This window comes from Armigeres subalbatus, chromosome 3 (genome assembly GCF_024139115.2).
Source record: "Armigeres subalbatus isolate Guangzhou_Male chromosome 3, GZ_Asu_2, whole genome shotgun sequence".
Taxonomy (NCBI): Eukaryota; Metazoa; Arthropoda; class Insecta; order Diptera; family Culicidae; genus Armigeres; species Armigeres subalbatus.
The window spans coordinates 173,118,773-173,134,914 of NC_085141.1; the positions used below are offsets into that span (position 1 = coordinate 173,118,773).

At 41.0% G+C, this 16,142-nt stretch overlaps 1 protein-coding gene across 3 annotated transcripts; it reads right to left on the reverse strand.

The window, feature by feature from the left end:
- Positions 1-1,430: 1,430 nt before the first annotated feature.
- Positions 1,431-15,689, reverse strand: LOC134226296 (tetratricopeptide repeat protein 37). 3 transcript variants are annotated; one of them, XM_062706978.1, is made up of 8 exons: positions 15,553-15,689; positions 15,334-15,435; positions 15,065-15,273; positions 13,367-14,873; positions 3,581-3,765; positions 2,290-3,516; positions 1,966-2,140; positions 1,431-1,899 (listed from the first exon to the last, which is right to left on the reverse strand). In XM_062706978.1, exons 2-8 carry the CDS (start codon positions 15,418-15,420, stop codon positions 1,546-1,548), a joined length of 3,744 nt encoding a protein of 1,247 aa, XP_062562962.1. In that variant the 5' UTR covers positions 15,421-15,435; positions 15,553-15,689; the 3' UTR covers positions 1,431-1,545. The 3 variants fall into 3 exon arrangements, with proteins under 3 accessions (XP_062562962.1, XP_062562961.1, XP_062562963.1); XM_062706977.1 differs by having other exon boundaries at positions 15,334-15,477; positions 15,553-15,628; XM_062706979.1 differs by having other exon boundaries at positions 15,514-15,556.
- Between the last annotated feature and the right edge of the window lie 453 nt (positions 15,690-16,142).

Genomic DNA, 16,142 nt, shown 5'->3' on the forward strand with positions numbered 1-16,142 from the left:
CACCGACCTTCTAAGAGCCACGGAATTGTCACCCCTGCGGAAATTACAAACTATTTATTCGCCGCATGCAGGCCGTAGTGTGCCGGCGAATGAGCCGGCTAACGGCAGATGGCCGCCAGCGTACGGTGGCAAAAAGGCAGAATGCCAACCTCGGCACAGGCAGACTCGGCTGGTGTTGCGAGTAACAATTCTGAGGCGGCTCGAACGTAGGAATTGAAGGACCTCCTGTTGTTGATTCGATGAGGATGAGACAAGGTCCGAACCACGTTGTCTCTCGTCCGACAATTTACTTAGAGTTCGCGGAAGGAACGAGAGTCTCCGATCAATGGAGACTCCGAGAACTTCCACAATCTTTTTGTTGGAGATTGGTTAGTCACCCAACCAGCGGAATGAGGACGTGTCCTTGAACGCATTTGCTGGTTGTCAGAGTCTACCAAGTTCCGGACAAAAGCTAGGAGGTTGCCGGAAAATCCCCATTCTTGCCACTGTTAGAAGTCCTGACAAGGCCTTGGAAATGTTCTAGATCCGCGTGCTTGCCATCGTTGTGCAGTACATCTTCCAGATATGCGAAGTATGTGCCCGTGCCGTATTCCGGGCGGAACGCTTGTTAGCGAAAGCCGAACCTATTATCGACTTCTAATTTACAGCCGCTGATTTACAAACCTTTCCACGGCTTTGAAGACACCTCTTGTCAGAGAAATAGCCCGGTACATTGTGACATCTCGAGAGGAAATGTTGTTTTTGTGGATGGGTACAACGAGGCTTTTCCGCCATTTATCCGGAAAGATTCGATCAGACCAAGCTTGGTTGATCAACCCCAGAACCAGATTTTGGCGGAGTTGGGAAAGTTTTTGATGATGAAATAACCAACCATATCGAGCCCTGTTGATTTTCCATTACTCATTGAGAGTGCGAAAGCAGCTCTGAGGCGGAAAACGCAGAATTGAAATTGGCGTTTTGTGAATCCGTGGGACTCGAAAGATGTAGAGTGGCCGCTGAATCTCAGCTGGATAATAGCTAACGGAAACTAAATGAATTACAATTGTTTTCATTATACATTGTTAATTATTTCATGCAACGAAAACTTATTTCGAATTTCAGATTATTGAAGTCTTGATATTCGATGATATCAAAAATGTATGGTTTTGAGTAATTTTCTATTTCCAGTATAAACTCTGAAGCGCCTTACAGACAAATACAGACATTTTACTGAGATTAACACAGACATTTAAAAATTGTATCTGGCATCCCTGGCGCACTTACCGATAAAAGAAAAGATATTTTAGTGACTAACTAATTTAGTAACTAAAAGATCTTTTGATAAAAGTCAATTAAAAATTCAAACAAGAATCTCACAGTGATGGAATCTCCTAAATTAATACGTTTGGCTCTGTCATTTTTTTTTTTCGGATAAGACACTTCTGATCAAATGTGAGTATATTGTATATTTGCAAACAATAATGATAAAAATACCTAACAAAAAATATTATTTAATACTTTAAACTATACTTTGTACACAAATTGTTGCTTGCTCGCCAGGCGAGATTACTTTTTCGGATTCAAAATTCGAATCAACGAGCTCCACGCTTCCTTGCATGTGGGATCCACGTGGATGGCTTTTTGAGCCAGTATTTTTCGCCGTTGCACATCAACTGGTCGTACCGCTTCACTAGCTACCGCCAACCATTTGGCAGCATCCCGAGCGATTGTGCTACGTTGTTTGTCCTGCAAATCGAGAACAAGAGCACTCTCCGCAATGTTACTCGCCACAATTAAGTTCTTTTTCGGGGTTCGGTGATTTTTAAGCAAAGATACGGCCAATACTTGACGCAGTTTGGGACGGTCCGGGAACTTATGCACTTGCGAAATCAAATATGCTAAGGATTGACTCTTTTGTTTCTAAAATAATAGTAAAGAGTGTGAACTGTAGAAAACGATGTATGACAACATGTGAGCATGACTTACATTACTAAAATAGAACTGAGAAACAAGATATACCACGTGATGCCCGTGTTTGGGATCATTTTCATATTTGCGAAGTTCTTTGATGACTAGTTCGGTGAGAACTGTATCCTTGTGGAGCAGTCCTAGTGCACAGGCAGAAAAGAGAGCTTCGATAGGAGGTGCCGGCAGAGTGATGCTGAAAACGTTTTGGCAGAGTGTTATTGGTGACACTTGAGCTTAATCAGTGGTGAAATCAGGAAATTCGAATAGTTTTTACTAAAGAAATCTATATTGAAAATCCTTGAACGCGGGTTTCTGTCTGTCTGATGGAATTGATGAACTTACCTTTGGAATAGAATTGTTTTAGCATCTGCCTCTCCCTGGAATGCATACACCATAGCGGACATTGCAATCAAAACGTAAGCTTTCTCCAGATCGCTGTTGGCTAACCAATTTAGGGCGCTTTCATATTCGGCATATGATTCTTGATACTGACCAGCTTTGAAGAAGGCTAGCGCCTTCCCGATAACAGAATGATAGGTGGCTTCTGCTACTTGTTGGTAACAATTAACTGCTTCCATGTGTTTTTTCTGCTTCATTAAACAATATCCTAAATCACATAGAATTTTATCTTTTTGGGTACCACTGGCCTTACTAACAGCTTTCTGAAATGCGTCAGATGCTGTTTTCCACAAACCAAGTCGATTACTAATATTACCTAGAAAGCAAAGTGACTCTATAGAGGCGTCATCATGCTTATCAGCGCAGTGCCAAACAATCGAATCATGTGAAACAGGTAAGGCATGCATGTTTTCTATTGCAAATTTATAGTGGCGATTTTTTCTGTACTCCTCTTCATTCAACACTGAGCAAACCCAATGGGGATATCCCAAAGAAGATTCTGGATGATAACCAAGTTGGGTGCAATGCCTAAATAAATCCATCGCCTCGTCAACTTGGCCGATTTGTTCTGCTATCAATGCTTGCCCAATCCATGCATTTATACATGCTGTGTCCGTCTGCTGTGCTCTTCCGAAAGCTTTGTTCGCCAAACTAGCAGATCCTTGATTCAAATACATCACTCCAAGATTTGACCACCCTAACGCGGCAGTTTTCTTATCCAGAGAAATAGCTTCAATGAAACAATGTTGAGCCAGTGCCAAGTTATTAATCTCCTTTGATGCGCATATTACACCAAGTAGATTCCAGTTTTCCCACCGACTTGGTTCTAATTTGATCGACTGCTTTGCAGCATCCACGGCGGATTGCATTAACTTTGTGCTGTCGTCCTGAGAGAAGCCGAATCGTAAGGCCCTACGGTACAGGTTGGAAGCCAGCTCATACCACAGCAAGCTGTCATCCGGACTTAGTTTTATTGCTCGACTAAAGCTCCTACTTGCCAGTTCATATAATTTTTCGCCTTCCAGTAGAGCTTGTCTACGATGCGGGACACCAGCCAAACTTCCTTCCACGAACAATTGGGATCTCGAGTTTGGAAACTCAGCGACCGTACTTAACATATTTCCCAGCATTTTCCACAAACAAACGAAATTGGGTTTGATTTTGATTGCCCTGAAATGATGGTTGGGTAGTTTTAGTTCTCGATCAGTGCTGTTGAACACATTTATGTGCATACCTAGTTAAATAGTCAACGCAGCGCTGCGCATGATCACGACTTCTTCCAATTATTCTGTTTCCGATGCAGTGATAGCAAAGACCGCTATGAGCTTCAGCCAGACCTTTCAGTGCTGGAAAGTATTTGCCATTGGCGACCAGAAGTTCTTCGAACAGTGGAATCGAATCTTGATGTTGTTTGAGGATCTGAAATGATGAACGAATAAATAAGCATTTGCATTAACAATATATCCAATATATCCATGAACATAGAAAAAAAACCCAACCTAATTCACCGAAAAGTGATACTGCCTTTCTCGCATTTAGCCAAGACACCAACCTTAGATGGTTCAATCGAATGTTCAATGAACCATTTTCTTAATAACTTTTGAACACAATGGTCGATCGTCACAAAATTCAATAGTGATCTACAAGGGCTTACCACCTTTCGAATGCAACTTGTTGCAAGAAAATCGGTTAAGGATTACTATATGAAAAGTTGTCTAATGTTTTACTTAGCTTTTGTGCACATGCACACACATACACACACACATACACACATACATATACACGGACAGACAGACATGTGCTCAGTTCGTCGAGCTTAGTCGATTGGTATATAACACTATGGGTCGCGTGGCTTCTATAAAAAGTTCGTTTTCGGAGTGAAATGATAGCCTTTCGGTATAACTTTGTTGTACGAGAAAGACAAAAATGATAACAAATGCTCGCGTTTTCAGATTCAAAAACTATCGTCATCCATGATGACCATGAAATATAAAACAAGGATTGGCCATACTAAACAGGATTTATTCCAAAAAGATTGGTAAAACTTCCGTTGTAACAAAACAAGTTAAAAGGCTACTGATTGAATCCGTGGTACTTCGGAGAGAGCAGTTCTGAAAAACGAATTACACCATGCCATTTAATTCCACTACTTGATTTTTATATCAACATTTTTAATGTTTGACTCATGTCACTATACCGTGGTCCCCAGCATGCTTTCTATCGAGGGCCGCATTGCAATTTTCAACTGTTGAAGTGGGCCGCGGTACATTTTCAACAATTGTTTTTTATTTCAAGCAGAATTTTAAATAATTAATAGTACTAAATTTTAACAATATTCCTGTGAATCTTCAAGTGATTTTATCAAAATTGTAAGGACATTCAATTCTGCAGGTTTTATCGCCGTATCGATATTACTGTTTCTGCTCTTTTCGACTTGACAAGAAATTTCTTTTCAGTTCAGTTGACAGATAAAAAATATTGTTGTCGCGGAAAGAATGACTGCATGTTTAAAAAGTATTTATGATGCCAGGCAGTGTTTAATAGAAATCGAGTAAATCTGAATTCTGAACGTTGCTTTCACGTTTTCCTATCAATTGAATTTTCTGAAACCTTTTCTTCATCAATATCAGAGCTTGAAAAAAACCTTGATTTCGTTCAATATTTTTCGTAGCTTAAGGTCACTCCTCACGGAATCCAAGTTTCAAAGTGCTCGCGTTTTCGGGGGCACACTACTCGATACGGAGGCGGCGCACAACTCTATTTTTTTGTTGATTTAGCTTTGCTGCGTCGCAGCATGCGTGAAATTATAAAAATGACAGTTGTGCGTTGCTTCCGTATTGAGTGGTGTGCCCCCGAAAACGCGAGCATTTTGAAACTTGGATTCCGTAAGGAGTGACCTTAAAGCACGTTGACATAATATCACGGAGAAAAAAGTATGGTAAAGACAAGCATATTTTAGTTCAATTCAACCAAAGCTTTAGGTTGATTTAGGTCCAAACAAAATTTTACTTTGAAATGACATTTGGCAATGGTTGAAACAAACTAAAATTTGATGTTGATTGTTTTTCGATATTTAGGTAAAATCAACCAAAATTTTGTTTGGAACAACCATTACGTTAGCTGTTTCATTTTGACAGCTTTACAAACGAACATAAATTTAGGTTGTTTCAAACATCGAGTTTAGTTTGATATAAACAAATCTCAGTGTGAAACAATGGAAAGAATTTGTTTAAATCAAGCATTTTGTAGGTTGGTTCTATATAAAGATTATTCAAACCACACCCCTCCCCCCTCTCCTCCCGTTACCCCTCTCACCACAACACATTACATATAATTTTCAACTTACCATACCGATATTGGAATATATTATTCTTTTGTTCGACAATGAAAAAATCTTTTTTTTTTAGATTTTTACGACACGAAATCAAGTTGATTACTTAGGGTCTGTCTCATTTGGAGAATTAAACTTAAAAGTGACAGTTCGAAAATTAGCAAATCACCCGGTAATAAGAATGGCTGGTGCTGCCCAGCAATTCCAATAAGACATCGATGCAAAATTATTCGATATCTGTCAAAAGTAATCTTGCTCTGCGAGCAGGGTTATTTGATAATTATTGAAATGTCACTTTTAAGTTTAATTTCAGTTTAATTCTCCAAATGAGACAGACCCTTAAGAGACAACACAGACTGAATAAGACGATGTGAACAATCTCAACATTCAGTTCAATTCAAACTATAGTTTTGGTTGTTTTCCCGTCAAGCAAAGTGAACATTTCAATCAGCTTGTTCCTTTGGTTGAAGCAACCTAAAATTTCAGTTTGTATCTATTGATCTTTGACAATAAATGAACGACCCGAATATTGATAGAAATAAGCTAATTTATAGTTGAACCAAACAAAATTAATAGTTTGAAATTAATATAATCAAGGTTGAAATGACATAAAACAATAGCTCAAAACGACCAGACAAACAAATTTGTTCCAAACAAAACTACCATTTTGAAACAACAAAATTCAATGTAGAAATAACCAATTTTTTTAGTTTGAATTTCAACCAAATGATTGGTTGTTTCAAACTAGACTGTTTTATCTCCGTGTAGTTGATAGTCACCGGGTGTTTCCTTGAGTTAATAATCTAGCAATTCTTCGAATTTCGCTGAGCCCTAACTTGTTTTGATGAATAAAACGAAACAATGTATGGCAACATAATTTTGACATGAAGTTCAACATTAGGGTCTCGCCGACATTTCTCACCAACACGAACGCAGGTTCGTGGTTGCAAACAATCCCATTTGATTTTGCCGTGACAGCTGCTCGTGGTTGCAAACAAACCGAGTAAAAGTGTGAGTGAAACGTGCGTGTACGTACACGATCGCTGAAAGCCTAATTAAGCTTGTTTGAATCCGCGATAAAACAGACATATATGTTTGGCACGGCAAATGCTGGGTAAAGCGTACCATTGGTACTTCGCGTACCTGAAGGAATAAAATAGATCCCATCTCGCGGTCCTTAGCCTCTTACCCAGCAACTCCTATCCCTACCTCCCCGCGGTGCTGGCCGGGATACGAGCAACCTTAGGGAAGATCGGGTAACCAACCCCGGTGGGAACTATGGTCGTATGCTGACAGGGAAGGGGGGGGTTTGCTCCTCTGGAAATTGGAAATTTAGGGGGTTTGGTGTCAGGCCCTGCAAGCCAGCCTTTAAAAAATCATAAGCAACGAACAATCAACAAGAGAGAAATATTAGAAATATCTGGAAAAACAGGCAGATAAGTGAACGCACCAAAATACGAATTTTCAACTCTAACGTGAAATCTGTGCTGTTATACGCTAGCGAAACATGGTGTGTATCAGTGGAGAACACTCAACGGCTGCAGGTGTTCATTAACAGATGCCTGCGGTATATAATTCGGGCCTGGTGGCCTCACAACTGGATCTCAAACAACGAGCTCCATCGTCGTTGTCACCAGAGGCCGATAACAACAGAAATTCGGGATCGGAAGTGGGGCTGGGTCGGCCACACTCTACGTAGGGGCGGAAACGAAATCTGTAAGCAAGCATTAGACTGGAACCCAGCGGGACATCGCAGCAGAGGCAGACCCAGAGGCTCATGGCGGCGAAGCCTCAATAAAGAAATAAAAGAAGTCGACCGAAATCTAACCTGGCAACAGGTTAAAGCGATAGCCGGGCATCGCTCAGGATGGAGATCTTTCAAGTCGGCCCTTTGCACCACCGGAGGTGTACAGGATCCATAAGTAAAAAGTAAATCAACAAGAGAGTACGGACCGGAACCATCGGCGAAGACCACTGCGACGAAAAGCGACTAGCGATTGGAAACTCGGTTCGTGGAACTGCAAATCTGCAAAACATAAGTACTTCGGAGAGAGCAGTTCTGAAAAACGAATTACACCATGCCATTTAGTTCCACTACTTGATTTTTATATCAACATCTTTAATGTTTGACTCATGTACGATACACTATACCAACAGTAAACGAGAAGGAAAGACGGTCGAGGAAATTTCAAAACAGCGCGAACGCGCGCGCAATGGAAAAATGAAACGAAATTTGCCTCCATGTTTGCATCACTCTCAGTCCGACTACTGATTCAGCAACATCGCGACGCGCCTAGTTTAGTGTAATTTCTATATGTTGGCGTAGTAGGCAATCGTTTATATAGCCCCTAATTACCATTGAGCTGCAAAGCATACATAGCAACGCTAGGCGACTTGTTAGAAAAAAAAAAATATTGTATTCAGATCCAACTTGTAGCTCATACTGATCGGACGCTTCAATAAAACTTGTTACTGTTCTGTTACCTCTGCTTGTTTAAACCCAAATAATTACAAGAGGTTATGGGCACCATCGTTAAGGACCTGACCGGTAACATACCGTTATTGAGGGGAAATGGAGCTGATTTTCAAAATTGGAGCTACCGTGTGAGGTTGTTTCTCGAAGCAAAGGGCGTAGCCGAAGTGCTCACTGGAGATGCTCCGGAAGCAGCAGCCGAAAAAGTCAAATTCGATGAAATGGACCGAATTTCGAAAGCGTTATTGGTGGGGTGCCTATCGGATGAATGTCTTGAAATCGTTCGAGACAAGGCTACCACCAAGGCTATGTGGACCAGTTTAGAAGCTACTTTTGCCAAGAAATCTGTTGCTAGCCAGACGATTATACGAAAGCAACTGGCTCGATTGCGGATGAAAGAAGGTACGGACATGAGAACTCATTTGCTGGAATTCGACGGAATAGTGAGAAAACTGAAGACTGCTGGAGCTACGTTAGTAGAAGCAGATGGTATCGCAGTTATTCTTAACGTTACCGGATTCGTTCGACCCTCTCGTAACGGCTCTGGAGAACGTCGCGGAAGAAGACTTGTCTTTGGATCTTGTAAAACAGCGTCTATTGGCTGAGGAAAGCAAGCGTTCGGACCGACATGGTGAAACCGTGGAAGACAAGTTGGCAGCATTTTCCGGCGATTCGAAGAAACGAATAATGAAGTTCAACGGTAAGTGCCATAAGTGTGGCCGACGAGGGCATATGAAGAAAGACTGTCGTCAACGTGAAGCCAATACAGCAAAGAAGAGTGCGGTAAGCTTCATGGCAGATTCCGATGTTGGTGACCGAAAGCCTGGACGAATCGTATTCAAGCTGGACTCTGGGTGCAGCGATCACCTGGTGAGCGACAGGAATTTGTTTGCAGTTCTGCGGAAAATGGACAATGAAGTAGAGATAAAGGTGGCCAAGGAAGGTGAAGCCATGATTGCTCGACAGATTGGTGAAATCAATGCAGTAAGTAATAAGGGTGTAGAATTCAACATGAAGAATGTCCTATACGTTCCTGAATTACGTGAAAACTTGATATCAATCAAAAAGATGGCTAAAGCAGGAATAGATGTGCTATTTTCTGGAAGCATAGCAGTGCTGAAGAAAGATGGTAATGTTTTTGGCTACGGGACATCTACGTGGAAATCTGTATGATCTTGAACTATCGTTGGTGGAAGCAATAGCAAATCATTGTGAAGCAGAAACTGCAAATCTGTGGCATCGTCGACTAGGGCATATTGGTCAGAGCGGATTGGAGATCTTGATTCGTAGAGGAATGTTGAAAGGAGTTCACAAAACGATAAAGTAAGCCGATTTCTGCGATGCATGTGCTCAAGGTAAGCAGTGCCGTGTACCGTTTAAAGGAACCCGTGTAAAGGCCAGCCGGCCGCTTGAACGAATTCATTCGGATGTGTGCGGACCAATCGACCCGCCAGCATGGGATGGATCTCGATACATCGTAGTATTCATTGACGACTATTCCCATTTCGCGATGATTTATTTGCTGAAACGGAAATCTGAAGTGTCTGAGAAATTTCAATAATATGAAGCCCTGGTCACTGCAATGTTTGAGAAGCCTATTTCAAAACTAACGGTCGATCAAGGTAGGGAATATTGCTCAGCAAATCAGATACAATTCTTCAAGAAGAAAGGTATTCAGATGGAAACAACAGTCGCTTACACTCCGCAGCAGAATGGTGTGGCAGAAAGATTTAATCGAACATTGATTGAAAAAGTTCGTTCGGTGCTGATCGAGTCCAAGGTTCCGAAGCGTCTGTGGTCAGAAGCTGCTCTGGCTTGCGTTTACCTGCTGAATAGGAGTCCAACAAGTGTGTTACCTAATGGTTCTACTCCTGCAGAGATGTGGTTTGGTTTCAAGCCAAACATGGACAAGCTTAGAGTGTTCGGTTGCAAGGTTTTTACGTGGATTCCAAAACAGCAGCGCAAAAAGTTGGACCCTAAGAGTACGGAGATGATTATGGTTGGATATGCTCCAAATGGCTACCGGCTCTGGGACCCGGTTGCTCGAAAGATCGCAATTGCCCGTGACGTGAAATTTGATGAGTCGTCCTTCCCTTACGCTACCAAGATGAAAGAAGAAGATGTACCATTGATCATTCATTTCCCGTTGGAGCAAGAGGGGGAGAACAACGAACTAATAGCTGATCTTGAAGCTTGTCAACCGTGTGGAGAAATCAGAGTAGATGATGAAATTGATCCCATTGTCACTGAACCGGATAACGCGCTCCCTTCGCACGCAGAACAACACGAGATTCGAAGTGAACCGTTGTTGAGGTCCAGCGAACGGGAGCGCAGGCTTACCGGTAAGTTGTTCGATTATTTTATCGGCTACAGAGCAACTTCTGGCGAATTAATTTCCGCAGATGTACCCAAATCATTTGACGAACTGGCAGATCGTATTGATCGTGACGAATGGATGACGGCCATACATGACGAGCTCCGCTCCATGGAGGAAAATAAAGTTTGGCGTATCACAAGTTGTCCAGATAACATCAAACCGTTGAAAACGAAATGGGTGTTCCGACTGAAGGACGATATTAACGGCAATCCTGTTAAGTACAAGGCGAGGCTCGTTGCGAAAGGATTCCTGCAAAAAGCTGGTTTAGACTACGAGGAGACCTTCGCTCCGGTGGCAAGGCTTGCCACTATTCGCACGGTTCTCGCAGCTGGCGTGCAGCAACGTTTCTTCTTCCACCAAATGGATGTGAAGACAGCATTTCTTCATGGAGACCTAAAAGAAGAACTGTACATGTCGATTCCTGCTGGTATTATAGCACCTCCCAATGCAGTATGTCGTCTACTCAAGTCACTGTATGGGCTCAAGCAATCGCCAAGATGTTGGAATGAAAAATTAAATAACATATTGCTGAGTTTAGGATTCAATCGGTCAAAGCATGACTACTGCATGTATACGCGTATATTACCTGGGGATGAAATCTCGCTTAACTTTTCAAAAGGACCTAAGTAACATATTTTTCATGAATTAATTTGAATACTGCATTCAATACCTTTCATGTTGTTCTGTTGATTGCGCTATTCAAATTAATTCATGAAAAAAATGTTACTTAGGTCCTTTTGAAAAGTTAAGCGAGAAATGTATATTATCCTATACGTAGACGATTTGCTTATCGCTGGCAGAAAAATTGAGTCAATAATAAAACTAAAGAAGCAGCTGAGTTTAAATTTCTCGATGACGGACTGTGGAGAAGTTAAGCATTTCCTAGGCATGAAGATTGCATATAACCACCACACAAGCACAATGAATCTTTCACAGGAAATGAATATCGACAAACTAGTGGCTCGATTCAAGATGACAGACTGCAACCCTGCGAAAACACCCATGGAAAAGGGGCTGCAAGTTCCTCGGGATGGTAATGCAACCAATGAACCTTACCGTGAGCTTCTGGGCACGATTATGTACATAATGCTTTGTACCAGACCAGACTTATGTTTCTCCGTTGGATTTTTGGGACGATATCAGCAGAAACCAACAACAACACAATGGCAGTGCCTGAAGCGTGTAGTACGTTACCTAAAGGGATCAAAATCAAAACATCTGCAGTATACACGAGACGACTCTGCGGAACCATTAGTCGGATATGCTGACGCTGATTGGGCATCTGACGCGGAGGATAGGAAATCTGTTAGCGGATACGTATTTAAAGTATTTGGAAATGTCGTATCTTGGTCAAGCAAGAAACAAGTAACCATTGCCACATCGTCAAGTGAAGCGGAGTATGTCTCTATAAGTTCTGCTGTTTCGGAGGGCATTTGGTTGTCAGGAGTGCTAGCAGATCTTCAGCTCATGCAGTCAACAGATCCTATCATTATTTTCGAAGACAATCAAGGGGCCATAGGTATGACGAAAAATTGCGAAAATAAGAGATCGAAGCATATTGATATTAAACATCACTTCATAAGGGACCATATTGCAAATGGACGAGTTACGGTGAAATACATCAATACGAGAAATCAGCTGGCAGATTTATTCACGAAATCATTGGATTCGGTACACTTCAATGAGCTGTGTAAAGGTATAGGATTGACCGATTGAGAGGGGGTGTTGGCGTAGTAGGCAATCGTTTATATAGCCCCTAATTACCATTGAGCTGCAAAGCATACATAGCAACGCTAGGCGACTTGTTAGAAAAAAACAATATTGTATTCAGATCCAACTTGTAGCTCATACTGATCGGACGCTTCAATAAAACTTGTTACTGTTCTGTTACCTCTGCTTGTTTAAACCCAAATAATTACAAGACTATAATTATTCCGACCGCGAGTCAAAACTCCAAAAGATTGTCCGCTTGCAATAAACCGTGCTAAGAAGTCCCGAAGTAATACAATCCACCTTGTGTCCGCGGAAACCCGATTTTCTCCGCGACCGAACACATACAATGCAGCATATATGCTTCTTAACCTTACTGACTCCATCGTAGGTAGTCGTTGGTATGGCTCACAGGGCAATATTGGATGCAAGCTTTTGTTACACTGAAGAGGGAGATAGATTTGACCATTAACTCTAACAAGATGAAGTACATGGTTATGGGTAGGCACAATGATAGATCTAGATATTGGTGCTGAATAGTGCTAAAAGAAAATGTGTGAAGTTATTAAAGAAATTATTTATCTTGGAACGCTTGTGACGTGTAACAATGACGTTTCCCTTGACTGCCCATGATTTCATAGTTGACGTAACAACCATTGCACTTTCGCATGTATATCGAATAATTTATGGACAAACATCACACATTTAAATCATTTCAACCCGAAGACACTTAAATGAGAGTTGAAATAACGTATCGATATTGCGGCGGTTGAATATTCCTTAAAAACGCGTAATAAGTTAAATTCGCTGAAATTTCAAATTGTTGATACGTCAACTATGAAATCATGGGCGGTTGACGTCAAAACATGTAATGCTGCTTCGATTATGGAATTCTACGCATTAGGTAATCAATTTAGGATCCGCCACCTTTACAAACATAAAGCGTCGATGTTGAAAGAGATACATCGAAAAGCTTTCGGGGTTTTAGGAGCGAGAGGTATTGCATACAAGAGTTCCTACAAACAATATTGTGAACTGTTCAGCTATTGAGGAGCTATTAAAACGAATCGGTAATCTATTACATTATTCAAAAATAATTATCATATATTAATAATCCAACATTACTTACGTTCTTAATATTTGCCAATTGTAGCTTGGGATATGGATTATTCGGTTCAAGTTCGGCCGTTTTCTCAAAAACCTTCAAAGCCGAGGTATACGATCCGCGACCCATGTAGGCGTCGGCCAGTCCTTCCCAAGCGGTGATATTGTTCACTTCGTAACGGATCACCGAACGGAAGGCTGCGATGGACTCGTCGTACGACTGCTGACCCAAATGATGCAATCCAAGCTGCAGCTGTGCCCATGATGAACTTGTGCCGTTGACGAAACTAACAGAATTCTGCAGTAACTGATGATTGGCGCCCCACTCGGACAGTGACCGATACAATGAGCTGAGCAATATGATAGCGTCCTTGTGACTGGGATTTAGAGAGATGCTCTTTTCCAAACACTTCCGGGCACGGGTAGTATCCGAACTGTGAATATAGAGTTTGCCCAACCAGAAAAAGCAATTCGCATTTTCTGGTTCCAGCTTTGTAGCTTTCAAGGCACATACAAAACTATTTTCGATGTCTAATTTTTTAAAGTGTATACTAGCTAGTGTTAAAAGACAATCACAATCGCTTTCATGTTTTTGCAATATTTCTTGGGCATCGGCAAGCCTGTCTTCTTTTATACAATGCAGTGCAGTTAAATATTCACATTTCACTGGAGATATATCTGACGCTTTCAAATTACTGATTTCGTCTTCTAAATTAGCAACTGTATTTAATAATATTTTCAGCTTTAAAAAGTAAAATAAAAGTTCTGCACTGTGATTATTTTCAAGAACTTTTGCACTAATCGAATAGGCTTCCCTTAACTTCTCCGGATCTCCATTCTCGACCAAAGCAACGAAATAATTTGCATTGATTATCTTCAATTGTCGATAAATATTTTCAGCTAATTCATATGCTTTACGTAGATAATAGATTTCAGCTAGCTCTTTCAGACAAATGTCCCAATTCGGTTGTATAGTATCGACCTTTTTCAACATTATTTCAGCCTGCTTCACTTCTCCTGAGCGATGATACAGTATTCCTCTTGCGACCAGGGCAAGGGGGGATGTGGGATTCAAAAGAATTGCTTTATCGAATAGTGTACTGAGAGGCGTTTCCAGTAATGTTTGCAATTGAGGCTCGGGTACTAAATTTTCCGCGTATACCTTGCATATCCATTCCAGGGGATAAATATCATTGCAGAACCTGTTATTCATTAAGGATGCTTTTTGGACCAATTTCTCATACATTTTCAAGCGGTGTAGCAACTTCAAATACCGCTTGAACTTCTCGCTTAGGAAGGGATCGTCGCTGTTATTGGTCTCTTGATCTAGGATGCGTTCCACCAGCAACTCGTATTTTAATTCTAATGATTGATCATATTGCAAAAGTTTGGACAAACTAGCTAGTGCTGATTTCCTACGTTCCTCTTGATCGATACTAAGCTCTAGTTCGAACAATTTGACTACTTTGTCTAATTGTGACCCATTACGAGCAACGGTTTCCAACTTATGATGTAAATCGAGAAATTTGTCCCTAGAAATAGAAAAAAATAAGCTTAGATTTATCGAAACTTTCGGACGAAAAATCTTTAAATCTTTTTTGACCTAATCTGAAGTGTTATAATGTCCCAGGTTGTAACTAGCAACAAACTTATAATTTCTATAAATCAGACCACGGACCACGGTAGTTGTAAAAGTGAACATTGACTTCATACTCATACTCACGGTGTCAATTCTAGCAACTTGCTGCACACATCCGGAAGGTCCACATCGTCGGCGCAGTTAGCCAGTCCCTGGAGAGCCACCGTCGGATCGCTACTACGAGTAAGAGCGCGCTTCAAGAAGGCAGCTGCTTCTTTCTTGTCGGTATCCTGATAAGAAGCGCCCATCAGCAGGAGAGCCATATAATTTTCGGCATCTTCCTTGAGGATTTTCTACGGAAAATAATATAAGACTTTCGTACAAATATCCTTGATTGAGTTCGAATCACTCACATTGCACAACTTGATTGCTTCGGAGAACTTTTTATTTTTGACCGCTTCCCGAGCATCCTTTAGGGCTGCTTTTATCTCTTTTGACATGATGTATAATTCTTTCTGCAGAACAGGCATATGGAATATGAAAAGAAATATAGAACACTTACCGAAATATCGAAATATTTTAAATGAACTTACTTAAAATTAGGAAATTCTGAAAACCAAAAAACTACTTACGTAGAACACCAAGGAACGCACCGACGGCGACGTGATTTGAATTTATTTCGACTCTCAGATTTTGACGTTTCTCGGTTCTGTATGACTGTCATCATCATCATGACGCATCGGATTGATGAAAATTTATTACGTGTATAGTAGAAAATCGAAAATTTGTTTTCAATAGAATGAAATATCTGCAGTTATCAGACGTCGCAACTCATTTCTGATTAGTGCGCATGATAGTACATCCATGCGTGCATAATGCGCACTACTAATGAAATATTTCAAAATGTCGCGACTCGCGTCGCAGCGCGCGCGGTCCGGTTTGGTGCCGGCCCGACAATATTAAAATATTGACGATTAAAGGTTGCATGAAGAAGAAAGAAGTCGAAGGATGATATTTGAAAAATATTGCACGGGGAAGCATACAGGAAGTTTTTTAAAACTCTTCTTAAAAATTCTAGGAGCAATTTAATTAAAAACGGTTAGCAGTACGGGGTTGGACTTTCCTTCTACTGCATAATAAACGCAATTTTTCGGTTTGGGGCCGTTCAAAAATTACGTCCAAGGTTTAAGGGGGGGAGGGGGGTCAGAGTTTTGTGACAGTT

Bases quoted from the DNA above. Each gene is read 5' to 3' on its own strand.
- LOC134226296 (XM_062706977.1), bottom strand. From the start codon at position 15,450: ATGCCTGTTCTGCAGAAAGAATTATACATCATGTCAAAAGAGATAAAA. The intron at 3,766-13,366 runs GTAAGTAATGTT...TCATCATTTCAG, and splicing joins AATTGGCAAATATTAAGAAC to ATCCTCAAACAACATCAAGA. The intron at 3,517-3,580 runs GTATGCACATAA...CCATCATTTCAG, and splicing joins TGCGTTGACTATTTAACTAG to GGCAATCAAAATCAAACCCA.